Here is a 27,878-nt window from a genome sequence, read left to right as displayed (position 1 = left end):
GGGCCGAAATCCCAGCCGCTCAACAATCAGCTGAACGATGCTGGTGGTTTCTGATACCCGGTGATGGGGACAACGAGATGATCCTGTCAATCTTCCGTGCGGCGAATGGAAGCCAGAACTTTGAGAGAACCTTTTCTTGATCTGGGCGTTCTCTCATGACTGTTTCGAGACGTGTACCATCGTCGCGCCGCTTGGTGCTATGGCGATCAGTCTGAGGCGCGTTACTGTCGCCGTACTCGCGGTTTACATCGCGCTGACCTGTTACACTGCTTACGTGCTTATCTCCAAAAACTACGGCTCCAAGCCGAAGGACAGCGGTCGGAAAGGCTCGTCCCGCATGTCAGGTAGGCCTCTGTTCACTGCGAGCTCTTCACGAACATGAAGAGTGCCTGCGTGGGTCTCGCTGCACGAGGCCGCGCTTCACGCGGAAAACACGTGTGGCTCCTAATGATGTAGCGAAAGGCGATGCGCGCGCTCGAACGGTGCCAAATAAGCTCGCGTGGTGCTATTTTAACGCGATACGTTAAGGGCCCCGTGTCGCAGAAAATCCGGTATCGGCGGCGTTGTCCGTTAGAGAAAATTTGCGTATATATTTAGGTATATTTATATGCCACACCTTGCTGTATGACATATGCGGTATATGCGGGTTATATTGCCACACCGTTCTATCACTGAAGTTGCTCATACCTTGCCTTACATTCTTGACAAAGTTATGCTTCGGGATTTTGAGAATGACAGCCCACAAACAAATGGCATAAAACAAAACACCGACAGCGCATGCCTTTTATGTTAAGTCTTCTCAGACTGAAATATTAAAAGTGCGAAAACAATAACAGAAAGCTGAAAATTATTCAATTTTTGGGCGCGGGGGGCTGTGCACAACCTCCGGGATCGGCCCACGCAAGAGGCCGCGTTTCTGCTAGAAAGCTCGCTGTCGTGCATAGCGTTCGCCGCCGGTAAACATTACCGTTATATAAGCTGCAGTTGGTGGGAAGCGTGAGAAGCAGTCAGGGATTTTTTAATGCTATCGCGTTCCACCTTAAAGGCACTTGAAGTGCCTTTAAGGTACTTCAAGGTACTTCAAAAAATTTGAGGATGCTTAAGAGTGGAAGTGACTTCCACTCTTAAGCATCCTCAAATTTTTTATAGTCAGTTCTGGTGCACCTGCAGTTAAGATCATTGGTTGCTCGAGTAGATTAGAGTTGCGAAGAAAACGACGTCGTATATTTTGTTTGCAGCATAGCTACGAGAGAGCCACCTTCTAAGGAGAAGGCTCAGTGACCACGGGAGGTGACACCGTTTGAACCTTGCGGTCCAGCCGCGCACTATGATGTTCCTATGACGACACACAAAGTAATCTACTTGCACTGAAAATAGCTGTCTTGTGTCTGCTAGCAGCTACAGCTTTCAAATAGCCAGAACATGCATTGGTGGGACGTTCAGTAGCCAAAGTGACCTCATGTGACATGAGACGAGCCATTTCCAAGTGTGTATCACCTTAGTGTCAGCATGCTGTAATAGCGCACTCGAACGTTATGCTTATCGGCTGAGTCTGTCTCCCTTCATCACCTTAACATCTGCAGACTATGAATAGATAAGGCAAGCAGCAATGTGATTTACTTGCTGGGCCACTGCGACTGGTGTCCCTGTCCCAGTGTTACACGCACGTGATTAGTTCCTAGCTTAGTGACGGCAACATATCAGAGGCACCTCACTGAGCTGGCTTATGTTTGATCTCTGGTGATGATGATCGATTGAGTGAAATCTCCTACGAAATGTAACGATACCATTTGCCACCATGCTGCAGCACATACGATTTCAAGTTCGTATGCAACTTTACTATTGTTAGATGTGTTTTAATTCCAACTCCATCATGTCTATAATAAATTAATGATTACATAACTTTGAGACTATCATAACATTGTACAGTGACAGTTACCAGAAAAAGATAATTAACATGTGCTACTATGAAGCAATTTTTATTTGGTATGACATTGGTTCCTCTGTGCCTATGTGCCACCGATATTCCAAACATCTCTTACTTTCGGACATTTTCCTAAATCTCAGCAACTTGGCTTCCCTGAGGCCACCAACTCTCGTGCATGGATTGCAGGCACGCTTGAGTCACCCCATACTTCACAGAATAGTTCACATTCGTTCAAGGCCAGATATTTGTCATGCAACACTGGCCCGACACTTGCTGCACGAAGCCTTGCACTGCGTGAAGCGACAGGCAATGTGCTGGTGCTCTGCAGCTCTCCCTCACGGCACTATAGTGACAGTTCAGAGCTTATAGCATTGAATGGGAAGTGGCTTAAGCAGAGCAAATGTATTTCCCCTTCAGCTTTTCATTATGAATGCGTAAGTGGGTCTGTGGAACAGCGCCTACGTCTGCGAACAGCCTCTGCACTGTTTCGCCATGATGAGCGCAAACCAACTAGCCCAGCTTGGAACCCCCCTGTGAAAAAAAAAAAAAAAGAAAGCTTCCTCTGGCACTGGAGCTTTACAGGGTGTCCAGCTTAGACCTACCTACACTATAAAAAAGTTTGCACCCTTTTGAGTCATCTTGTCCCCAATCGTTAATTGACCCTTATCTCGCGTGCCTTTCGTTTTGTTAACGTTGTGTGCCTGGTGCTTCCAGTTGCAAACAACATGCGTGTTATCAGCATGACATAGCATTGTTGACAGGAAACTAGCGAGGGCAGGGTTTTCACAAAAGACAACCTAAGCCAGACAGATGACGATAGAAAGGAAACACAAGCCAGACAGGTGACGATTGTTTTTATGGACAAGATACAACAAAAAAGGGTGCATACATTTTTTTTTTAGGGTGCAGCACTAGCTCCACAGCTATCATATTCCCGGAGCTGTTATATCTCCTATCAGCTGGAGTCAGCTTTAATGTGACGGCACAGCCCATGAATGGCTAACAAGCATCAGCTTTCTGCATGGCTACAAGTACATCTACATACAGTTTAGAGAAGTCCGCTTTACTAAACAGACAAAAAAACCGTACTGTAGTGTACTATGCCTCTCTCTTATATGCCACCAGGATCCAAGGATGGGGCGGAATGGAATCCATGGGGAGAAGAGCTGAGCCGGAGCAACTCGTCACATCTGGCCCACACAATTGAGATATGGGGCAAGGCAGCCATAGGTATGAAATCTTGTCTTGTAACTTTATGGTATTTGCATTTCAAGAAAATACTCTCTGACACTTTGTATCAGTAACTGTTTGCTTGCTGACATGGCAGTTGGCTGAGATAATTTTGTAGTTAGGCACTTCTTGTTGTGACAAATGTATGTCAGTATCTGCTGGTTCCTCGACGTGCGTGGTGGTAGTTCAGTTGGCAACCCTTATTGGTGCCTGTGTGCACATTGCAGGAACAGCGCCACAAGCAGCCAAAGAGTTATGAAGACAGCAGTGTAGATTAGAAGACACAGGTAGACAGTACTATGATACCGAGAGAAAAAAAGTGGAGTCGGCCAGACTGCTCAATGCATAGAGCAGATAATTGTTATGGGAGATAACATTCAAGATAACCAGCAGTTAGAGTGACAGAGTCGCTGCCAAGGAAAGATGAACTCAGCTGAGAGCTCCAGAGCATCAGGTGGCGTGGTAAGATACAGGCATAAAATGGCTTTGGCACACACATGACAAGGGCAGTAAAATATCTCTAGAAGTGGTCTTCAACCTTCAGTGGACATATAGACACATATACATGTTTATCTTTCACCGGTGGCCGCTTTCCACAGGCTAACAAATGTTAAACGTTATCGCTTGGCATAGGACGCGCCTGCATCGGAAGCTTCTCGAACGTTATCAATGCTTCTATCCATCGTCTGTGGTCACTGACGCTCAGGTAATCTGATTGTATGAGCAACGCGAATTGTCTAGAACTTTCTGGAAGACACGCCGGCACCAGGGATTAATCTGGAACCTTTGATGACCCACGTATAAAAGCCGACGCGTTTCGCCGCTGATCAGATTTTCGACGATCGCCGACTGTGTTCGCCGCTATCGTTTACCTTTGAGTGCAACTTGCCTTTGTGGGCACAGGTTCGCCCCATAAAATCTGTTTCGTCATTCACAGTTTTGCGACTGTTTTCTTCACTGTCACTACTACGTGACATTTGGTGGAGGTGCTTTTATGTCTTTGTACCAGACCCCCCCGTCCAGCCGTGATCCAAGCCCAAACTGTCCAGAAGACGTCGACACCTACCCCGACCAGCGAGCTAGACGTAGGCTACTGAACCTCACCAGAGTACGAACCCCTACCCGACAAGACCAAGAAGACAAAAGTCACGACCTTGGCAGCAGCTACAATGACAGCCCCTGCGCCAACATCAACAGTTGTGATGCAACAACCCAGGGAGCCGCCGTCTTTCCGAGGTTCGCCATGTGAAGACCCCGAAAGCTGGCTGGAGGCATACGACCAGGTCGCTACATTCAGCAAGTGGGACTGTGACGAAAAGCTGCGTCATGTTTACTTCTCGCTTGAAGACAGCGCCAGAACCTGGTTCGAGAATAGGGAGCTTGCACTAACAGCCTGGCACCTCTTCTAAGCCGCATCCCTGAACACCTTCACGAGCGTCGTTCGTAAAGAAAGAGCTGCAGCCTTGCTGGAAAACTGTGTACAGCTCCCGCAGAGGCGTACCAACTATTTCTCAAGTGGGGGGGCAAACCGCAGATTTGACTCTCTCTCTCTCTCTCTCCCCATATATATATATATATATATATATATATATATATATATATATTGAATTACTATTATAAGTGAAAAAGCCTGGAAATGCATGTCAGGTATTTTTATTTGTAACAATAGACCCATTTCTCACTAACACATGGGGCCATATTCTGAAACGTTCCCCCTAGGCGAAATTTCTTTTTTCGCTTTCAGGCGTGCGCGCTGATTGGCTGGTTGAGCAAAATTGAATGACGTCGGGCTCAACCACCCAATCAGCTCATCCAATTTTGCTAAAACAGCCAATCAGCGCACGCCTGAAAGCGAAAAAAGAAATTTCGCCTAGGGGGGGGGGGGGGGGGGTACGTTTCAGAATACGGCCCATGGTGAACCATCGAGGCCTGCAAAATTATTTGAATTTGCATTTATTTCTTGTCGCTATAAAATCTATATGTGATGCAGGGACAGATGGAATTAGGTGCCCAGAGGTCCCTGATCCAACCCAGTAGCAGCAGTGCAGCTCACACACACACACAAAAAAAATGCACATTTGTTGCAGTCAGTTTTACTAATTAAAGAATTTTACTTGGTGTTTAAGTCTACAGCATAAATGTATCGCTAGTTAAGGTAATAGTACTGCCGAGGTTATACAGAACCAAGTACAGTATAATCAACATAAATTACTCTTTATAGTACTAAAAAGAGAAAGACGGTAGAGGTGTGCGAGCTTGGTGAATTACTACCCGATTTTTAGTGAAGCTGTTTTTTTTTTCCGAACAGTTGCACTAAATGTTTCAGTTTCCTGTAATTACATTGCATACTTTGAAAAGTTACCCGTATATTAGTGTTCTGTTTTAAACCTTGTCCCTGTCTAATGCTTTCAAGAAATTCTTGCTGGAAACTTTAAAAAAAAACAGTAATTCATCAGTACATCTTACTTCGTCAGAAAATTTCATTATCCCCAGATATAAACAAGATGCCTTGTTTTAGCTCACCGAGGACACCAGAGAAGCAACCTATACGCATCCTGTATGGTGCACGGGAACAAATGGGAAAACAAGGGTTTAGTAATTATCTGCAACACTTGCATTTAGACCAGGAAAGTGACATTTTCGTAACGCACTGCGCTTAAAATTCTCCCTATTTTCATGGAATTTGAAGTCCATATTTCATGCAATTGTTTTAGGAGTTGGGGAAAGCGACGGTATGGCACCCTGGAACACTTCAATATGTAACTTTCTACAAAGGCTTGCAATGAACCTACACAGAAAAAACATTTATCACTCGTCACTCGGGATATTGTTTCATACTTCGAATAAATATTGCTACACGCGTGTGGTATTTGGTTGTTTGAACGAGGCGCGCGGGCGCCATCACTCGAGAAAAGAAGAGGAAGAACAAGCTGGGCTCGCGCTGTGAGTCTAACCGTCAGCGCTGCAACCGCTGTTGTAAATACAACCTGTAAATAGTTGGTAGTCTTACTGACTCGTCCTTCGCGTAACATTCTGGTGGAGGTAGAACGTTCCCCATCCTCGCCACGGAGCTCCGAAGCGACCGCACCGTCGTCTTCTCAGCCATGGCTTCCAATGGAAACACCCCGTCGCCACCTACACCTGCAGCGCCAACCACAACGTACATTACGGTTCCTAGTCTCCGTGATCCTGGGACATTCTACGCCCAAAATGGTGTTGACGTCGACGAGTGCCCCCCCCCCCCCCCTGCCCCCCCGGTACATACGCCTATGAGCTCCCGAATGAGAGCATCGGTGTGTACACTGAAGAAATGACTCGATTGTTCCGGCGCGCCGACCCCGCTGTGCCCGAAGACAAAAAGTTCGCATATAGTAGATGTCAGCGGTGATAATGATGACAATGATTGACTGGAAAGGCAACCCACAATGCAACAACCCCTTACATAATCTCAGCAGGAGAGACATGCATGAGCAAACACAGGAATTGGTACTTCCTCAAATGAAAGTCCTGTAGCCTCCATTGTACTGACATTAGCAGCAGCAACCGGTCTTTGCAGCAGGAAACTGTGACAATTGTTTGTAGTAGTAGTAAAAACGTCGCTATTATGTGGATGGCCTCAAGGCCTGTGAGGGGATGGTGATAAGAATATTGCCACACTCTTTATTCACAGCAGGGAGTCCAAGCCGGCCTCCCAGATGTATGAGAGGAGCGAGTGATTCCGTTCACATGTTCCTCTCTTATTTGGGAATATCTAATTGTTGGACAGGCTGGGTTTTCATAGGCAGTGCACGAAATAGGCACAAGCACAGGCCATAGAGCTTCTGGTGTGCTTGAAGTCTTGCCACAAGATTCACATTTTGCTGTGGTACTCGCTTGTGTTGATAATATCTGGGTCCCAGCCCCAGCTCGGTGGACCAAAGTTAGTCCTGCATTCCCATTCTACCTCTGTATCAGTCACAATGTTGCTGCTGGTATTCAGGGTGCCAGCAGGAGCAGCCTAAGCCCATTTTTTTTTCTCAAATAGAACACAGTCCAAGGGGTGTGTTCACATCATTTGTGTGCTTTTCTTATTTTGGTGGCAAGAAACACAACTACCAAAAGTAGATCAGCCTTGCCGAAGCACATCAGCCTTGCAGGTGCACATCACAGAGCTCATTGAGAAATGCATTGCCTTTGAGGCATCCCATAGAATCAAGTGATGTCTGAGAACTTTTGTGATACTGGGAAACCCTGAAAGACAATGGTGAAAGCAAGGGCAGTGACCACACGCGGTGGAAACCTGCAAAATATGCACATACTAGTAATGTGCTAGTGCACACAGACTACTTCTGATCTCCTTGCAGGCAGTGAGGATAGGCATGTCCCACATGCTAAAGAAATGGCCTATGTGGCCATTTTCTGGCCTAAAAAATGGCCTAAACTTATAAATCTCACTTGTTTTTGCCTGCCAAATTTTTCTCAGCTTTTAGATTTGACTTTTTGGGGAGAAATAACTCATTCAAAATCACACCGATAATGCTTTAACCCCTAGATGATTTATCCTCTTGTGCTGGGCTTAAACTACTCTGCTGCAGGGATAAAATGCATCGCAGTCAACTGGTGTGCCCACTGGGAGGTGCTCGCACTCACTTGTGTCGAACCATCACACATTGAGAACACTGTGCTATGTCTTGCCCGTGTGTTGATGCCATCCACACCTCCCCAAGCTGCACCACCAGCACTAGCCACACTGGCAATCATGCACATGCAGTGGAAACCTCTAAAATGCTCCCATTTTCTTGAATGTTCAACATTGTGTCAGTCGGCTCTGTTGCTCAAGTCAGTCACCATCTTATTCAGCAAGTGACTGGCTTCTGCTGTTTTTGTTCCTCAGGCCATATTGACAATGTTGATTAACGTTGTGATTCAAGTTTGTAGGTATGTTATTACAAAAGCATCGGTGCAGCAAGACTAGTACATGGCCACAGAGCAGGAACAACACTTTCTAAGCCCCATCAAGAAACTTTGAATAGTTTGAAATCATTAGTGGTGTCAGTCTTCATTTCTGTGCACATCCTGTGTTCTGTCATGCTCTTGCTCTTCGACGATGATGAAGTGATGAAACAGTGTCAAATATGCTTCTCCAATACTCTTACGCACAGGCCTGTACCTGTGGGAACACATCTTCAATGGCAAGTTGGAACAAAAGGGAGATGGATCATGGAGCTATGGCTTTAGGAAGGTCGGCAACCTCAAGTTCAAGTGAGTATCAGCAGTGTGTAGCTCCTGCGTGACAATGTGTAACTTCTCAACGGTGTCTTTAACACATTTTCATGACACGTCATGCATAAAGCTACGTGTGGTAGAAACTAACTTGGAGCGCATGCATGGTGGTCAGGAAGTTATGGCATGTGGCAGCTGGATCCAGACGCAAAATTCGGTGTTCTGTATCAGTTTTCATGGTGTAACTTCGCCTTCAAACTGTGCAAATTGTCACATTAGGGCTATTTTTTTTTTTTACCTACGCTTCGTGCAGACTCTTGCAGACAAGTGCAGTGCAGGGCAGGGGCTATGACGTTTAGTGCTGCACTTGGCTGGCTGAATTGCAGCTGATCAGAGCAAACTGCATGTCGTATTCTACATTAGCAGACAAAAAGTAGCTGATTTTGCACTTCAACTGACTGTACACCCACTGGCTGTGTATGCACATACCTGCCAACTCTTCTGAATTTTCCTGTAAAATCAATTTCACATATGTTGACTCAATTTTTACGGGAAATTGGTTTTATTCATGAGACATTTTTGAAATTCCATGTAAAAACACACCGTTTCTGGTGGACAGGGGCACCACTTAAGTAGGGTGCCCACATAGAGATAGGGATGTGCACCGTAACCTTCATTGTTTGTAGAGCAAGGACAACCTTTTTTCACTGTATGACGTTGCTTGGCTTGATGCACGTCGTCGGGTCGTACAACGTGGACACTGGTTGTCGTTACTGTCAACATAGTCATTCCCACCCTATGTAAGTGTGCCCCGAGAGACAGCGGCGATTTCGGGTCAATCGCGGCAGGCACAGTTTCTGTATAGGAGTCATCACGCCTATCGCCTTCGCTAGGTCTTTTTTCGCGGGTATGCCCTGTAGTGGTGGCCTTGCTTTATTTTTTTTGTGTGTGTGTGTGACTAGCTGCTGTATCCGATGCTGTGCAACTCCAGCACTCCGGAGTTTCGTAGCTGTAGCGGCTGCGAAGTGCGATGGCGTGCTCGGAGCCTCGTCAGTACTTCCAAGTGTACTCGCCGTGGTGGCTTAGCGGCTATGGTGTTGCGCTCCTAAGCACGAGGTCATGGGATCAAATTCCGGCCTCGGTGACCGCATTTCGATGGGGGTTTAATGCAAAAACACCCGTGTCCTGCGCATTGGAGGCACGTTAAAGATCCCCTGGTGGTCAAAATTAATCCAGAGTCCCCCATTACGGCGTGCCTCATAATCAAATCATTGTTTTGGCACGTAAAATCCCTGAATTCAATTCAACTTCAAGTGTTTTTGAAGTTGTACAGAGTTTCAATGGTTATGCTGGAGATCCTGTGGATTCTCCACAGTTATGCTGAATGCGAGCGAATATTCAGCACTGTGAACAATACCCGAACAGAGTTTCGCTCATTTGTCTGTGGCAGTACTCTAGAAAGTCTCCTGATGGTAAAAGGACACCAGAGTGGAACTTGCTTCGAACAAACTTACACAGAGCAGTTTCTGAAACAAGCAAAGTCAGCAACAGCAAAGTCAGTTGCAAAAGTAGTGACCCAATGAAGCTTTGCTCATCTGTCTACAACGAGGCTGTTAAATTGCACATGTGGCTGTGAAAGCGCAAGTAAAAATAGATCATGAAATTTAAAAAATAAATAAATGGGTGCTGGCTATCTCCCCAGTCATGAGCTTACGAATTTGTAAGTCTTCAGGTTTGGCAGGCATTCATATACAGTAGAGCCTCGCACATATATTTAGGAGAAGAACGCTAGAAAAACGTACCAAGCCGGAAAACGAACCATCCAAAGTCACTAAAACATTTGGCAAACTCAACTGTAGTTGACATCTACGTAATGCAAAGCACTGTGCGAATTGCTGCAGCACGAGACACCGACATGCGCCGATCTGGTCAGGCCCAAGCGGCCCGAGAGAAGTGTCGTCATTCTTGCAGCTTCAGGCAAGGTTGCATTTGCACTGGTTGAATTCAGCCTGGGTCAGCAGCTTTTTCGGGCGGAGCATTTTGGCGGGAGCGTTTGATGTGCTCACTCAGCGAGAATTGATATGGCACGAAACACCAACATGCATCTACCTAGTGGCCCGAGGCCCGCATTGTAGTTTTAAGAGGCTGATGGGAAACCAAAACTAAATGGAGCTGTTGGGCAACGCTGGAATATGATGCCGCCAGAGCGAAACATGATGCTCACTTCACACCTCCTGCAGCAGGGAATGTCGGCATGTTTGGGTCATCACCTATTAAATGTGTGCAGTACGCTGCAAACACCACTACGCCACAGGCACTGTGAAACACATAGGCGAAGGTGCTTATCGTAGTGGGTTTGCAGCGATAGTTGTGAACGGCAACATGCGACGACCTAGATGTGCTGGTACCAGAACGGGAAACCGAGTGTGTGGTGGCATTCTCACGTGAGATGGGCAGTCGAGTACTGCAGGGGAGCAACTGTGGTGAGCACTTACTGCTCTCAATCGCCGGAAAACATATCATTGCAATGAAATCTTCAGCAGCCATTACATGACTATTGTAATAAACTTCATAAACATTTCTGTTTGTCTACGGCACAGATCATTGTTGCTGCAACTACTGTATAGAGCAGACTGCCTTTTCAGAGCATCCATACAGAATAAAGTCTTCGAATCTTTATCAAACACTAAACATATTGAATAATCAAATTATTTTTGCATATTTTTCAACAAATTTTAGTATTTCTTGCCTTGCACTGTAGTAATTTTTGAATTCTTAGGTTGGCAGGTCTGCAACTACAATGCGTTTGAAAAATGTTTGCTTCGCATCAGTGTTCTCATTGCAGGACAGTCATAAGAGTACTGCAGATAAACAATTATCTCACTACTAACAATTTACAACTGCATTTAAGTATTATATGTGAGTCACTGCAGTATCAGCTTTGCATGCCGTCTGATTAGACTCTGCGTCATCAGATGCCATTACCATTGTTGTTGCTGCCGTGTACCTTTTCAGCAACTCGGTATTCCATAAATGGCTATACGTTTACGGATACGCTAAAACTATCAAATGTTTAGCACTGTGTACATAGTATGTTTACGGATATGCTAAAGCTCTCTTATGTTTATGGGTCTCTGCATTTGTGAGTACGCTAAAGCTCTCTAAGTTTAGTGTTCTGTGCATAGCACTGCATCAGGATAGACAGCCATAGCTTTGCTCAAAATTATGCTGTAGGTTTAGGACTGGCCCGTGGATCGTGCCGACGACAGTGCCCCAGGATGTGACGCACGTTGTCCTGGTGCTGAATGGACGAGAGCCAACCAAGGTAGCAGCGGCCCGGACGTGGCTGGACGCACTGCCCACCTTCCGCCGACTCAAAGGGGTCGCTGTCGTCCTGTTGGGAGACGAGGCCTGCTCCGGAAACACATGGCTACTGCCCTACCTCAAGTCGCGTGGTGGCAGGGTGTCGGCTGCATTCATTGTCTACGACACGCCCCTGGTGGATGATCTCGAGGTCTTCCAGTGGCCCCTAGGCGTTGCCACGTGAGTTTTGCACCCTGTGCTCGCAACTTTTCTTGCAGTGAACGAATCAGCCGAGTTGTGGGGAGAATGTCCCTGCAGTTGAATTTTGTTGCATTGAACCATGTTAAAGGGACACAAAAGTAAAATATGAAGTCGAGCTGCGTTGAAAGATTATGCTTCCGTAATAACGGATTCGGCATTCGTATTGAAGACAGGGCTTTTGTAAGTGAGAAAGGGATGAAAATGGAAAATCGGAGTGACGCCACTTGTTGTGCACCTCGCCCGTGGTGTCGGCACTGGCCGATTCACAAAAAGTGCCATAGAGGGAAATCATGTGGAGATTGTGCCAACCCATCCATTTTTGCAAGGGTGGTTCAAATTAAGGAGCAGCAGTGGGACTTCGGTGGCGATTTCCTATGCAACAAAGTGACTTATTGGCACATGGAAAACGAGGATAGACCTCTAGTCTTAAACCATATCAGTCTAGCTTGACTGGATATTTTTCTTCACGGTGTTCCTTTAAGTTGAATTACCTCTCATGTATAGGCTTCTGAAAATGTTGATGCTGCAGCAGCACTACATAACAGAATGTATGACTTATATTGAACGCAAATTGTATCCACTCCAGCTAGAGCTCCAAGTAGCAGCAAATGGGTCAGTAGGGTTGGCTTTCCTGCACAAACTGTGCTCTCTTTGGAGGAAGAAATGAAAGGAAACAAACGGCTTGGATTCCACCACGGCACGTGCAACACATACATTTTCTTTGCCATAGCCATGCAGCAAGCTCTGCCATGCCAATGATCCTTCATGAATAAATTTGCATATCAATCAGAAGGTTTGCTGAATGCAGGAGGATGTGTGCCAGTCGCGGGACGCCTAAGTTTATGAGGTCAAAACATTCATCTAACGTCATCTCTTTTTCATCTCTCACATCTCTCATCTCTCACAAACATTCATCTCTCTTGGTAGAGAACATTCTTTTTAAAACAAGGTTGACAGTATGAAATGAATAAATAAATAAAAAAGGACTCTTAAAATCAGATGTCCTCTTGTAGCCAAATTTCGCATAACTTTGATATAGAATTACTCGCTATATTGAACTCATGTGCAGTTGTTTGCGAGTTTGCTGTACATATATGTATTTCAATGGAGTGGTAAAGAGAACTAGCATTTGCAAAACCTGAAGTGCTTATGACCGCAGGTGCAGTAGCAAACAGTTTTTTTTAAATATTAAATTGCTTAAATAGGCCTTGATACCAAATTTTCTAGCTTTAATAATGCATTGCATGTTAAACCGTATGCCCCACACTACAAGCTGGCAATATTTTAGTGCATTCTGCTGGTAGAAAATTTGTATTTGAGTTTTTATGTCTCGTTAGAACTGTACAGCTGGTTACACTGACAGGGTGACGAAATGAAGTCCATTCTACATGGTCAGTGTGCGTGGTTTCATTTTCACATGTGCGTCTCAGCAGTCAGCCTTAGACTCGTCGTGTAAGGGCCGCACTTTTTTTTTCTCATAATTTTGACAAGGTGTGGCCCTTACACGGGGCTCGATCCCGTGTAAGGGTTGCTACTGAATGGCTCTAGATACTAGATGCCATTACTAGATGGCTCTCACCACCTAGTAGCGACACGCGGAAGTACGCAGTGTGCGAAGATTTGCCAATGTGCGCACGTGGCATCGGGGCACCGAACGCGATTGCGATTTTGGGCTGCCAAGTTGGGGGTGCGGCCCTTACACGAGTATATACGGTATAGTGCTCAAGTGAAAGAGTTGTGGGCACAATGCAATGTCAACACTCTTGCTGCTCTGTTAGGTACCAGAGCTTGAAGAGCAAGGAGAGTCCAGTGTCATTCGTAACGCTTCCGAAAGAGCCCAGGAAATGTACAAAGCTGTACATGGGACCAAAGGAATGGCAAGCTTCGGACTCTTCAGTGTTGTGATACGAGCATTTCACATCAGAAAGCTATACGTAGAGTGTGCCTTGTCACAAAATTTGGTTTCTACTGGAGCACTCGCACAGCAGTGGGCTTGCACCCTCCCGAAACAGTTGAGCACTCGTGGTTTCAGAATATTTAGGAGCAGACGACACTGTGGTTGCACCATAGCTCTCGACATCACGAGGCATGCTAATATGGCAGCCACTATTGGTGGGAGGAGCTTAGAGGCAGCAATTTCAAAATAAATTTTTAGGTTAAAATTTGCACTGAAAGCCCAGTTTTTTGTTTCCAGCATAACCCTATGTGCCTCTCTACTCTCCGTCACAATGATTAATTTATAAATTGAGGATAGTTGGAGATCAGTGGACGACCGTGTCATGTCTTTTTTATGCAACTGCTATCTAAAATGCAAAAAAATATATTTGTAGAGAAACGGCTTGCTTGGCTATGCTTTTTGTGAGGGGCACATATGTGGTATGTGTTGGTGCCATAAGTGGTGTAACAATGTTGACAGTCCACAGTGTGGTATTTTTAAAGGCTCACGTGGAGTCTGATGTGCAAAGATATCAGCACTGCCACTAGTGCCATTGAATCACATCTTGTGTAAAGGTACAAAGGTAAGGTTCCAAGGACACTCTGGCACCAAAGCTTTCCAGGAAATGGACAGGTATCTACCACAGATGTATGCTTGCACTCAATATGCAAAAAGGAAATTGTGCCATGGCTTCTCTGGCATCTGGCGTTAGTTGTAAATCTGACTCTACTAGTCAATAGCAGAAGCTGCTGGAAACTGCTTCCGAGATTGTTTGGTTAATTGATTCAGCCATGGACTCACCTAATATGCATAACATGAAATATAAAAGTGGACATTTCTTAGCCTACCTCTCCAGGCTTTGGTGAAATGGGCTTTTTGCTATGTAAACTTGGGCAATCCTGGAGAGAATGTAATAAAAAAAGATTATATCCTATCATCATGCCGCCACCACACATCTGGTATTAGGGCCAACCCACCAAGACACCTTTAATCATGCTGTGTCTGGGATTGGCCGAGTTTTGATTGAACTGTATCTGGGATGGTGTGTCATTGCGTGGAATTTCATTAAACTATTCGATAGAGCTTCTTAACATTGATTCCAACATGCACATTGGATTTGTGTTTTTGTTTTGTTTTTATGTATAACCTCCTCCTTTGGGATGGCTGTTTCCTGTGACTCCCTTGAGCACACTTCTCATAACTGTTTGACAGACTCAGTTCAAAGCCAGTACTGCCCCAGTGCTGAACACCTGCTGCTGTAGAGAAGGACTGGCTTAGCGACACGTGCAGACGTAAACGGCCTCTTGACATGCATTCTAGCAAACAGGGTCTTTCCTGGAAAGTGAATCCTCACTGAACTGTTCTTCCTGTAGGTACCGTGGGTTCCCCAAGGCCCCCAGCACACTCCTGGCATCCGAGGGTCAGCGCCCTTATCCGTGCAACTTTGTGGGCACCGTCTACCCAGGATCATCGCGGGAAGAGCTGCTGCGTGTTCTTGGTGACCGCGGTGCCCCCTGCTACTTGAACACACGCAACGAGTGAGGATACATTGCTTTTCATTCTTTTGCCCAAGCAGGAGGAGAGGCCCTTGTTTTATACTTCCTTGAGACTAGAGTCCCAAAGTACTGTTGTGTGCTCCGTACAATGTTTTTAATCATTCAGAAGTATTAATTGCCTGGGTAGTGAGACCAACTGCAATGAAATTTGACTTTGGCTAAATTGGTCATAAATGAGTAGTTTATACAGTAAAAGCTCGTTAATTCACAACTCGTTCATTCGAAATTTTGGATAACTCGAAGTAGCCGCCGTGTGCCATCCAACAATGTATTGAAAGCAATATGTAACGCATTCCGCTAATTCACCCTGAAATCCGCACCGCCACCGATAATTTGAGCTCTGCACCATCCTGGTGATGCAGAGAAGCAGAGAGGCTTAGAGTAATCTTAGTAACGCGGGACGTACGCTCTAACAGTGCTAGAGTTTGTAAGATGGATATTGAATCAGAACTCGATAATGGTGGCATGACAGTGGCGAAATTCTGCTGACAACCACTGAACTTCATCTGTCAGTTATCACATGATGCACTTAGTCCCAGTGAGCTGCCTTCACATGACAGGGTGACTTTCGCAGTGCTCTTTGCCTCGGCAGGTTGGTGCGAATAAACGCAGAAAGCCATTGTTTATGAAACATAACGTAGAAGAGTCTGGTGCCGGGCCTGTTGGTACATAGCTTGAAAAACGACAAACCCCAGCCTTCGAAGATGCGTACACAAGAGGAGAGAAATTGCACAACTACACACGCTGGATACACAACCACACACGTCTGGTAACTTTTATAAACGATGAACGCAAGCAATGGTCATCTTTTGGGCACAAACGTTTTAATTAAACAAATGGAATCACTCACAAGAACATGTAACGAACCCACCTCTACAGATCCTCTTTGTCAGGCAGTATTAATATATTTAAGAGAAACTACATTAGCAAAAACAACGAATAGAGATGGGTTTGCGATTCCATCTTAACTTCGTTCTGTGAACTTTTTAACAAAGGAAAAATGTACAAAAAATAGTGTGGGCATGCTTCGCAGGTTGTGTGATGCTTTTTTTTTCTTCTTCTTCCTCCTTTTCTTCTTTTACCTTACAAGCCCTTATGGATATACATTATCATATGCATTGGAAGCATTAGTGTGTCCATCCTAGGGAAACCTGTCGGGCCTTTTGCCCATGTTTGCTGTCGTCCCATGTTACTGGTTCCCGATATACACTCGCAACAAAATGAATCTGAATTAAATTATTTCTAGCCTAATCTGTCACCTATCTTCGAATGTAACATACTTGAATAAACGTTATCTCAATTTCATTACTATTGTTCACAATGCAGAGTAACGTAAGCGCTTCATTCACTTTCTAGGGCACTATTGCCGTTTACATGTCTGCGGGGTGCAGGAAATACAATGCGATGGGCCAATGCAACATTCATCTAAATGTGGCAACTAAAAAAGAAACAGGCTTTCGTTCACTCAAGGCCGGCAGGCGCTGAATACATATTATGAATTCCGGTTTCCGCGTGAGTGTTTAGTGAAAAAAAAAAAGCAAGTATCTTATTTATATATCCATAATAATACTATATCATATATCGTGACCACTTGCTCACAGAGGGTGGGCAGCGTTTATTAGTTTTGTAGCATCTATATTTATTATTGTCCTTCACTAAAGGGCAAATTTTAGGGAGAAATCGCGCTTCAACCCGATTTTGTTCAAGTTTGTTCAAGCTGCAAAAATCTGCAAGCATCAAGTTTTGTTCAAGCTGCAAAAATGTAGAATTTTCGTGTTTTACCCGAAAACAAAGGACCCTGTTTTTACTGCACCAAGTGTGGATTCCTCCTTCGCACTTCATACTAAGTGAAGTTCGTTGCTAGTGCACATCCAATCAACTGGTTTAAAATGCACACAGTGTGGTCGGGACCACAAAACATTTTGAATCAAAGTGACTTTGCACAGCAGGGTGTTGCGTTATTATAGACCCATTTTATATACATCGCATGAATGCATAATTATGCAGACCAGGAAATGACATGAAAATACAGTATAGACCACTTATAACGTAACTGCTTATAGTGCCGGACCGGATATAGTGCGCGGTCTTTTCAGACTCCCGTTAATTTTCCCATAGCACTCCATGTATACACGTATCGCTTATAGTGCAGTTGCAGGAAACGAAATACCGGTTACAGTGCGGCTGCCTGGGAGTACGGAAGTCAGCGGAGCAGCGAACGTTCCCCTCAAACGGGTTCCCCAAGGAGTGCTCGAGGAAGAAAGAGGGACAAAGTGGAGAAGGGCACGTAGTGCGAACGAACAGCCAGTGAGGCTGAAACCAGAATCTTGAGTGCGAGTCGTGAAATGTCACGGCGCGCATAGCGAGCGAGGGCCACGAAACTGCCAGCACCGGCCAACGCTCGCTTCACGATAACGCCAGTAAACGAACTTCAGGGAGCGGGCGACGCCGGCACGGCACGGGGAAGGGCGCACGCGGAGACCGTGGAATGTGAAGGAGGAGGGAGGCAGGGAAGCGGATTTCGCCTCGGCAACTCTGCCGCTTCGGTGGCTCCCCTCGCCCTCCCTCGTAGCTCCCTCACTTTCGACTGTCACCGTGCACGCCCGCCGCCGTGCAGGCGCCGCCGCTCCAGACAGCCCGGCGCCAGCTCCCCGAAGTTTCATTTTCTGCCGTTATCGGGAAGCGGGCGTTTGCCGGCGTGGGCAGTTTCGTTGGCCGTCCTGGGACAGCACAGTTGCTTCCCTCTGCGTCGTAGCCGCGACATGCAAGGTCAACACGTGACTAGAAAGTAGAGGAAGCATAAAGGAGAAAGAAGGGTTCACTGCCATTTCCTACACATGGCTACGGTAGCGTGGCTGAGACGTCGGCACGTACACGCATGTTACGGCACATCGCAGAATCGGCGATCTTGCAATTTGGGAGAGTGTGAAATTTCCACCGGCGTTTTTTTGTTGTTTGTTTTGTTGTTTTTGTTGTTTTGGTTTTTGTTGTTGTTTTGTTTTGTTTTGTTCACGCGCGACATTGAGGGGTCTCTCCTAAGATTTTACTTCATGGTGGTGCCGGAGAAATGCCGGTCGGAGGCGCCGCCGCGTGATTAGGTTCGAATTAACGAGAATTGAATGCAAACGTTCTGGCCGCATTCCTCGACTGTCGCATACGCGAGGCGGCTCGGTGCACATGTTTTGCATATGTGTGGGCCTTGAAAATTGTTGCTTTGGTTATAGTGCGTGCTTATAGACGGTTTCATCCAGCGCCACCGCGCTCTGGCAACGCTGTGCGCCGGCTTCCGGCGCCCCCAGGAAACTTCCGGTAGCCGTTGCTATTGCTCGTTTTTGCTGGTATTTGTTCGCTCGCGCGCTCGTCTTGCGCATATTCTGTGTTATTTTTCGGGTATATCGATAGAAGTGCGACTTGCGGCATTCAGTGTGTTGCGTGACGGCGAGTAGCTCTTGGAGCATCGACTGTTTTCATTACGTTTACTCGTCAACTGTGTTTTTTCAAATCTGGGAGCCTACCAAGAGCTCCCAGATTTGCTCTGCTCACTTCATCCAAGGTACGTTACTACGTGGAGTAGCCGGACTGCTGTAATGCTGAATAATAAATGTGCTACTGCACGATTGTTCTGGCCGTATGTCGTGTAACTCATGCGAGAGCAGCTCGACTCTCGCCCCGAGTTTGCCCACTTGTCCAGTTAAACTTATTGCTTAGCGGGTGCCATGCTGCCGCCGTTTTATTTTAATGTTTTTCGTATCTGGGGCACAAGTGCAGCTTTACTTCCTTTACTTCCGTTCTGCAGCTTTACTACCTAGGTACATGTGTGCATTGGTTTATCATGTTTAACGTCCCAAAGCGACTCAGGCTATGACGGACGCCGCAATGGAGGGCTCCGGATAATTTCGACCACCTGTGGTTCTTTAACGTGCACTGACATCGCACAGTACGCGGACCTATAGCATTGCGCCTCGATCGAAATGCGACAGCCGGGGTCCAAACGGCGTCTTTCGGGTCAGCAACCGGGCACCGTAACCGCTGACCCACCGCGGCGGCATGTGAGCATTCGTATCGGTATCGCAGAGCAGAATCGCAGAAAAGTTAGCGATTTCCGTGCATGCATGTAGGAAGTTTCGACCATATTCTAAAAACATTTACGAATTAACGGAGGCCAATTATGGATTGCAATCTCGTGCCCAACACTACAGGTTTCATTTTGTTAGAAGTGTGGTAAATTCGTCAGCATTTAAGTTAGTCCCATTTCAGTCGACCTAGGCTTCTTGCACTAAATGACTTTTGAGAATGTACAGTTATTTGTGAATGCATATTGAAAAGCAGAAACAAGGCATATGACGCAGAAAACATGTGCATGTACACATGCACAGCTTACCACTTCATCCTCCATCTTGCAGCAATAAAAGTGCCATTGCGAAATGCAAAAACGCCCGTGTGCTTGTGTTGTAGGGCACGTTAAAGAACCCCAGGTGGTCAATATTAATTCGAAACCCTCCACTACGGCGAGCTTCATAATCAGAACTGGTTCAGGCACGTAAAACCCCGGAAAGAAGAAAAAAAGTGCCATTAAAGTTTTTCTAGTTTTCGGAAGTCCCATTACCTGCCTTGAAGACAACAGTCTGCGTTCATTATGTGTCCTCACTAAGATGCTGCGCTTGTTGCTCCGGGGTTGTAACTGAGGTAAGGTGTTTGGAGCCCGGCGAAAACGAAAATCGCACGACATCATCGTCCAGCGGATCGGGCAGCTCTCTGCCTCTAAACATCAGCTTTTGGCGATACCGATCTTTTGCTTCGGTGCTAAGCGCCTTAAACTAGTCGCTCGTCATCTCGACAATATTCACGATGTAGAAACAGCTCATCACAGATTCCACCAAGCAGTGCAAACATCGACACGCCGGCCTCACGTCGCGCATGCCTTCAAACAACCATAGCCGGAAGTGCTTCTAGCTCTCCTGCCGGAAGTTCCGATGGGGCAACCAATCAGTGGCAAGCGAGGTTTGTTTGTAAACACTGAAACCGTCTATAGTGCGGATATTCGCGACTCCGGCGACTTACGTTATAAGTGGTCTACACTGTAATTTGTTTGACAAATTGTTTATTGTGTGTACTTTGTTGGGTTTACTGTGTGTTACAGCAATAAGCTACAAATAAGCTACCAAGTGGTACGTACTCTTCTTTTTTCGACAGGTGGCGGCCCCTGGAAACCAAGGAGTCGCTAGAGTCCTATCTCTTGGCTCTCAAGCTGAGTGATGTCACGCTCAACCCAGCAGGCAAGAATCCCGAGTGCTACCGCATTTATGAAGCGCTGGAGTTTGGCTCACTGCCTGTGCTGGAGGACCGGACGCTGTCACCGGGTTGCGCTCGCGCAGACGACGCCAACGGAACTTTCCGTCTGCTTAAGAAGCACAAGGCTCCGCTCGTGTATGTCAAAAACTGGACAGCAGAATTGATGCCCATCCTGGAGCGTGAGATTGCCATGAAACCCAAGGAGCGGGCAGACAGAAGGCAGGCCCTGGTGTCATGGTACACATCCTTCAAGCGCGCCATGAGGGACAGGTTCATACAAGTGCTGATGGACAAATTCTTCATCGAGGAGATCAACGATACATGACGAAAGTCGATGATGCGCAGCATCTATGACACGCTAAGGACTATGGTCTTGTCCTGGTGAACGTCCACGCGACGGTGCGTGACAGCTAATAATGCGTAGCATCGAGCACGCACCAAGGCCTGCAGCTTCATCCCAGTGGTAGCTGAAACGCTGGCTCATCTGAGTGCAACAGTGATGGATTACAATGCCAAGCATGACTCTATGTGCTGTGTGGTGCCAATTGTTCTCTTTTCGGTGAGAACTCAACAACGCAGGTGTTAGCTCAAGGGGCAGACAAGATGAAATGCATCTAAATAGCAGTGTGACACCTGCTTAAACATCTTGCCACAACGTCTTCCGTGACAATAATTTCGTGTATGTGTGCAGCTGTCTTTCTGGTGAAAGTGTCAAGACAGTGTGTCAAGTACGAGTCATCCGTAGAAATCATCGAACGTGAATAAGCTTGGCCTTGTTGGACAAGGTGCTGATTGTTCGCACCGTGCCACATGGTGACTTTCAGCGAGTGATTTCTGCATGTCAGAAGCAGACTTTTAACTTCTCTGTCAAGATTTTAGTCGCAAGGGTGACCACGCTGCTGCAAGTGGTCGTGGACCTCAAGAACTGCACCATGAAATGTGTATATTAGCTTAGTTACTGAAAGCATCAGTAAGACTCAAAATCAATGTGAAGTGTCTATAGTGTCTGCAACCTTCTTGCTAGTCTTATGTTTTCTAAACGGTCAGTGGCCATCTATTGTTCAGAAGTGGCATTCCACTGTGACGTGGAAAGAACGCAACCCACTCATCATTTATACTGTGAGACGAAGGCTAACTGAGCCACAGATAGTTTATGCAAAGCAGCAGAACATTCCTTGAATGAGGAATGTGCTATGGGTAAGTGCGCGTGATAATGATGATGCATATGCAGACTGCTCGCTATACTATTGCGACAGCAAATTGTACGGACACTCCAAGCACATTTACGCCATCGGCATTATTGTGCTGTCCGGCTATCGACGGCGCATGCACGATGGAGGATTAATAAGTCTCCAGAAACAGGAAGCAATGTTTTTATGTTACTTTCAGTTTTGAAAGCTCTGCTAAAGCAATGCACAGGAAAGCAGCCCCTTTTCGAAAAGTTTCCACTCACAATGTGGCACTGCTGTCGCTGTCAGCCTGGAGAGCGCGTGCTCGGTAGCCATCACTACTAAATCTCATCCGCTATCGTGCTGGGAATCAACACGTAGAATTCAAATTTGTGGACTCTTTTTGAGTATCAGGTAAGAACTTCAGTCTCAGAGTTAAAGAACAGTTAGGCATTATCAATAAGGGTAAGATAGCAAGCTGAAGCAAGGTCACGAAAAACTGCAATATTTTACTTGCTTCATGCTTTATCCATCACATCGCATTTGCAGTGTTTATCCTGGATAATGTAATGTCTGTTTGCATTGCACTAGTGTACTAATGCATGAAACATTAAAGAAAAGTTAGAAAGAGAGATGGTCCGTTATGTTTTGAGACCACAGTTGTGAAATTCTGCGCTCGGTTACCGACGCATAGAACACAGCACGGACAAGATCATTTTGCACATTCATTTTGGGTATATTTATTTCAGTGCACATAAATCAAGCAAAAATTGAATTCATTCACACTTGGTTGGAAACATGGAAAGAATGGCTACTGAAGATGAGCTTTCTTTTTTCTTCTTAGGCAACACTCCATGCGGCGTAGCTTTCAAACTGAAAGTAATTTAAAAGCATTGACGCGAATTGCATTTGGCTCCAAAGGCGATGAAGCCAAGTGGACACACCGTCACGTTTCGCTCACTCAGCTCTGCCAGAACCAGGGCAGCGTGTTCTGGCTTCCACTTCTGGAATGAGCATTATGTACGTACACAGCGTTCATACTGAGCAGCTGTGTGCACTGCACACTGTGCTTAATGTCAAGCTAAATGTATGTAATCCTTTCTTTGGACACTGACCAACACTGACGGTTTTCCTTCAGTCTCATCTCGGGTGACAGCTGCAAGACCGCTCTCTTCATCATGCCAGCATTCTGAGATGCTTTCAGCTCAGAGCCGAAGGAATTACTGAAGTCTTATGTTTTTTAAAAAGTCGGAATCAAAATAGCTTGGATGATCTATGTAAACTACCATGTTATGTGGACACAAAAGGAGTTGTAGATGCAACAAAGGCCTCAAGAGTTGTACCCATTGAGAATATGCTATGTGTTAAAATTAATTTCTCCAGTGAAATTACCATTAAGAAGCCAAAGCTGCAGGACTATCACCATTTTGTTTGTCTGCCATATTGCTGTGCAGTTAAGCTTGTTATTCAGTGAATGCATTGTTTGAATGTAGTGATACCATACTCGTGAATCCTTGTACAGTCCTTGCGTGTTCAGTAGGAATGATAAATAGTATGGTAGTTTAAGTTCAAAATGATTCTTCAGCCCATGGTGAGAAGATTCACAGACAATGTCTTTATTCTAGCAAAGGCTATCCAAGAAAAGTAATTTGTAATTCATTTCAAGTAATTTGGATTCCAATAACGTACTTCACTGACAGTGAACACAAGTCATTGAGTTGTTCTACTACAGAGCAAATGATAAGCGTCATTCTCCTGTGGCAGCCAATTTCAAACCCGCACCAAGCCACCCAGATGCAGCTGACTGGCTGACTTGCTAACCACCAAGAAATTGCCAAGGTGCATGTAGTAGTATCTGTGATGTAAGTGTGCTCTATGCAGCCGCGGAGCATGTGCAATTCTTGAAAGCACGAGAAAATACACTCGAGCATCGCTGACACATTCCTCTCGTTCGTCTTCTGTGTTATAACGTTGATGAAGCCCGCTCACCGTGACAGTCACAGCACGTTCAGCATGTTGACATATGTTACCTTGGTAGCTACATTCTATTTAACCAGTTCCATGTGAAAAGCATATTAGAAGAGTATGTGCTTGCCTGTCATCGAAACAGGAAGTGTTAGCAGCATTTTGTATGCTGTAAGACAGGGTTTGCAAGTAATGAGGAAGCAGAAAGAAACGAGAATCTTAGGCCGGACCACACCTGTAGTTCACGTAGGTGGTTGGCATAGCCCCCACAGAAAGGTGCACTGCAAGATATATTGAGACCTAGGAACAACATACCGTTTTGCATACACCGTGAAAGCTGCATCTCAGTGCCTGGGTCACCAAGACCTTGCAGCATGTGCAGAAGAGGCCAAAGCACAAATCGAAAGGCATAAAGATGCAGCAATGCAGTAACCGGAGGCCAAGGCAAAATGAGGCAAATTGTGGAAAAGGAGTCAACTATGTGCAATATGTAAGCTACGCTGGTGTATTTATAAAATGCTGCAGCAGGCAGCTTCAAAACCCAGTCAGTCTTAGTCTTCTTCTCTTGAGCATCCTGGCACAGACCACACCGTGACAATATATCGCAAGCAGTAGCACAAAAACTGTACACTTTTAAAAGCGAAGCTTTTCTTTGCAAACCTTGCCCAGTTTCGTGACCGTGGCTGCGGCCTGGCTGTTTCCTTGCTGAATGGACCAACCAATCACAATCGAGCATGCGCGCTGCATGCACCGCTGTGTCCCCTGCAGCACCGCCAGATGGCGCTCACCTCTGTGCATCTGCAGCAGCGGCGGCACTGGCCGTGCGGGGGAATTAAAAAAAAAAGAACCAGAAAGGTCACCTTCGCGCATCTGCGGCTGCACAGTAATGAGGAAGTAAATGCTGCTTGCGGTTAGAATGGATTTGCATTGCGCTACGTACGTATGCGCATGCTACCTCTGAAACCATGATGCGTTCAAGGCATCCATCGTACTCACTAGTAGTCAGCAAAACAAAAGGCTCGGTATAATTCGTGTGCACCCGCACTTGTGTGCGTACTCGTGTTTCGACTTTTTATGCACTCACATAAAGCTTCGCTGTATATAGATTCCAACTCGTTGGATCAGCTGCAATCTTTTTTTTTTAAATAAGAACCTTCTTTACCTTGCACATTTCTGCAGATCTAATTTGCATACTCACCATATCTCTGCACTTCAGGTTGTCAATTAATTCAGACTTGCTCTGAAATCTGCTAGCCTCCTCGTAAAATCCTGCTGTCCTGGTTGAGCTCAGATGGTAGAGTGCCTTCCCCAGAAAGGTTGTGAGTTCGATCCCTGAACCAGGACAAATACTTCAATGGCAAAGCTTGCTTTCTGAAATACTACCTGTATGGGTTTCCTTTGTAGCTTCAGGCTACAGTCGAGTGGACGACATCTTTTCCCTTTAATAAAAACTTACTCAAATTTGTGGATTTCTGCAGTGCTGATTTTGCATATTCTGTGTGCAATATGTCACCAGCTTTTTATGCCACTGCTTTGCGCTTTAGGAAAAACTGAAAAAAGCTTATTTTTATGCCTGAAAATGAGTACTAAGGAACATGAAAGAAATTATTAGAGCGAGCCGTGAGACCGGTGCACTGAAAACTTACTTTATATGACTACTCTCTGATGGTATTCATTAGGAGCGCCAGTGAAAAATGTCAGTTTTAACTTGGTTGTGATTCAGCTCCTCAGAAGAATGACAGTGGTCACATTATGTTGAAGACTCTGGTCCTGAAAGTGAGCTATTTAAACCTCCTAACTAAATTTTTTCGGCATGTTACATTATCTTCACATGCTTTCTGGTGCATCTCTAGTGTGATGGGCATTAACGCCCATTTGTTCCCATTTGTTTAACTGTTTTCATGTCAGTGGGGATTCATCAGACTAATTAAGAACATGTGAAACATCAAGCAGCATCTTTTTGATTTGGAGGACTGATTCAAATAGACTGGTATTCAATTTGTTCTTTGAAAGGACTCGGTTTTAATATCTGCCTCCTGTTTAGTATGTGCACAATATGAACAAGTTGCTAGTCATGAAATAATGCAAGGTATCTTTTGTCACTAGATGACCAGAAGGCAGCTGTGAGGTGGCAACCATTTGCTGTGGGCTGAGGCATATCATCTCACCAAGAGAAAATTTTAATGTGCAGCTACCTATACAAAAGGTTATATCTGAAATGTTGGTCAGCGCTTTTGAAGTACTCAGTGTCTAGATCACTTGGCTTCTTGTAAATGTGTGTATTGAGCCTTGTAAAAAGTGATGCATTTTGGAAGGAGCCAGCAGAATAGCAAGAACCTGTGGGACGGATTGCAGACGACTGTGCTGACAACTGCAATCTTTGTCCAGTGCTGTAGGCTGCACTTAGTCTTAACAGCAAGCGAGTGAACCGTTTCAGACATTTTTTCAGACTGGTGGCTTCGGTCTCCTATCAAGATTTGTGCCTGAATTCCCTTCTTTGTGATGATTATCTTTTAAATAGCATGCGCTGGGACAAAAACATGCGCATGCACTTGTATTTGTATGTGTTAGTAACGGAGACATCGAATTGTGTAAGTTACACATCCATTTATCTTTTTAGCAATGAATTCTGGTTGTTCGACCCATCCCTGCAATGGATGCTCGAGTTTTTTACGCCATGTTTTTGTATTATGTACATCAGACTTCGGTCTGCAAATAAAGGGGTTGAAGTTAGCACCTGTCAGGTCCTTCCACATTTCTTGTATTTTGATGCGAGAGCGTCAAATGGCCCATTGAGCCTTGCGTCTGTCTGTAACAGCGAAACAGCACCTAAGCTACCATTGCCATTGGCTGCGATGCCACGTCAAGAGCTGTGCCTCGATGGAGCAGAGCAGGCGAAAGGGCACACATGCTGCTGCGCTAGCGATCCAGGTGTTGCGTGAGGGGAGAGGGCGTCGCTGCAACGCCATGTCACCCTCGCTCTCGAAAACCTGTGTTATCCGTGCAAGCTCTCGCCTGCATTCTAACTGCACCTCGGTAAGGCCAAATCAAAACGCACCAAGCATCTCAACGCGCTCGCTTGCCCATGGTCTAGGAGTTCATGATTCGAAGGACTGCTCAACGGTGTTCAATTGGACATTGATGCTTTCGTATTCACAACTCATAAGAAGTGCTTAGGTTAAGTCCTCGGATTTTTTAATGTGTTAACATCTATCCAGTTAACTACTGTAGCCAATTTGGCAGGCAGGCAATGAACTTTATTTTTGGCTAGCAGCGAGTTTTGATAATATGCACCATGTTTGTAGACACCGTGCTTCTGAAATTGAATGTGGCACGGTATTGTGCACTCTTGCAAAAGCTGCCACGCAGCTGTTGGGGAAACAAGTCAAACAACTCCAGAAGGCATGTTTAGAGCTACACACTTCCAGAGGACTTGAGAAACAAGTGCGACACCTTCCTTTCCATTTTGCTCATATGCTGTGCCTACTTTTAATGCTCACGGTAATGTGACAAGTATTTTCTATTATAGACTGTTGGGACTGTGATCTGTGCAACTTCCAGTAGACTGCAACTTTATAGTAGTATCACAATGGTACAAAGAAACCGTTAATGTGCCTGCACACTTTGTCACAGCTTAATTGGCTGTGATGCATCAGCCAAGGAGTGCATGGACTTTGGAAACGGTCCTCGTTTGCAGTAAAATCGCGTTACTGTCTAATTTTGGTCACACGATGTGGCTAGATGAGGTGAGCTTCATCACAGGAAGTAAATGGTGATTGCAACATTAGGCTTTGACGACAAAAAAGGAAGAGATATATTTACATATTTACAAGCATGTTATTGCAACAATCTCTCAACAGTGGACCTTGACGGTCGTATATTGGATTTCACATGCAGAAGTGAAACCCCATACGTGGGAGGGTCACCAAGACATGTTCACAGCCCCTGTTTCGTCTGTGGTTCCGATGACCATTTTCTATGTAGTGGCATAACCTAGTTCTTAGACTCTGTTTGGTCACCAACACTTAATTTCGTAC

At 45.6% G+C, this 27,878-nt stretch overlaps 1 protein-coding gene across 1 annotated transcript; it reads left to right on the top strand.

The window, feature by feature from the left end:
- LOC119466506 (ribitol-5-phosphate xylosyltransferase 1) lies at positions 1-26,573 on the top strand. Its single transcript, XM_037727021.2, has 6 exons — positions 1-344; positions 3,053-3,157; positions 8,299-8,398; positions 11,594-11,902; positions 15,233-15,397; positions 20,609-26,573. Exons 1-6 carry the CDS (start codon positions 200-202, stop codon positions 21,030-21,032), a joined length of 1,248 nt encoding a protein of 415 aa, XP_037582949.1. The 5' UTR covers positions 1-199; the 3' UTR covers positions 21,033-26,573.
- Positions 26,574-27,878: the final 1,305 nt, after the last annotated feature.

This window comes from Dermacentor silvarum, chromosome 10 (genome assembly GCF_013339745.2).
Source record: "Dermacentor silvarum isolate Dsil-2018 chromosome 10, BIME_Dsil_1.4, whole genome shotgun sequence".
NCBI lineage: Eukaryota > Metazoa > Arthropoda > Arachnida > Ixodida > Ixodidae > Dermacentor > Dermacentor silvarum.
Note: the sequence above shows the minus strand (reverse complement) of the source record. Positions and strands in the feature narration are given on the sequence as shown.

What these genes read in the sequence shown, in the direction of transcription:
- LOC119466506 (XM_037727021.2), top strand. Translation starts at nt 200, where the DNA reads ATGGCGATCAGTCTGAGGCGCGTTACTGTCGCCGTACTCGCGGTTTAC. An exon ending in GTCGGCAACCTCAAGTTCAA is followed by an intron (nt 8,399 to 11,593) that starts GTGAGTATCAGC and finishes ATTATGCTGTAG; the next exon opens with GTTTAGGACTGGCCCGTGGA. An exon ending in TGGCCCCTAGGCGTTGCCAC is followed by an intron (nt 11,903 to 15,232) that starts GTGAGTTTTGCA and finishes TTCTTCCTGTAG; the next exon opens with GTACCGTGGGTTCCCCAAGG.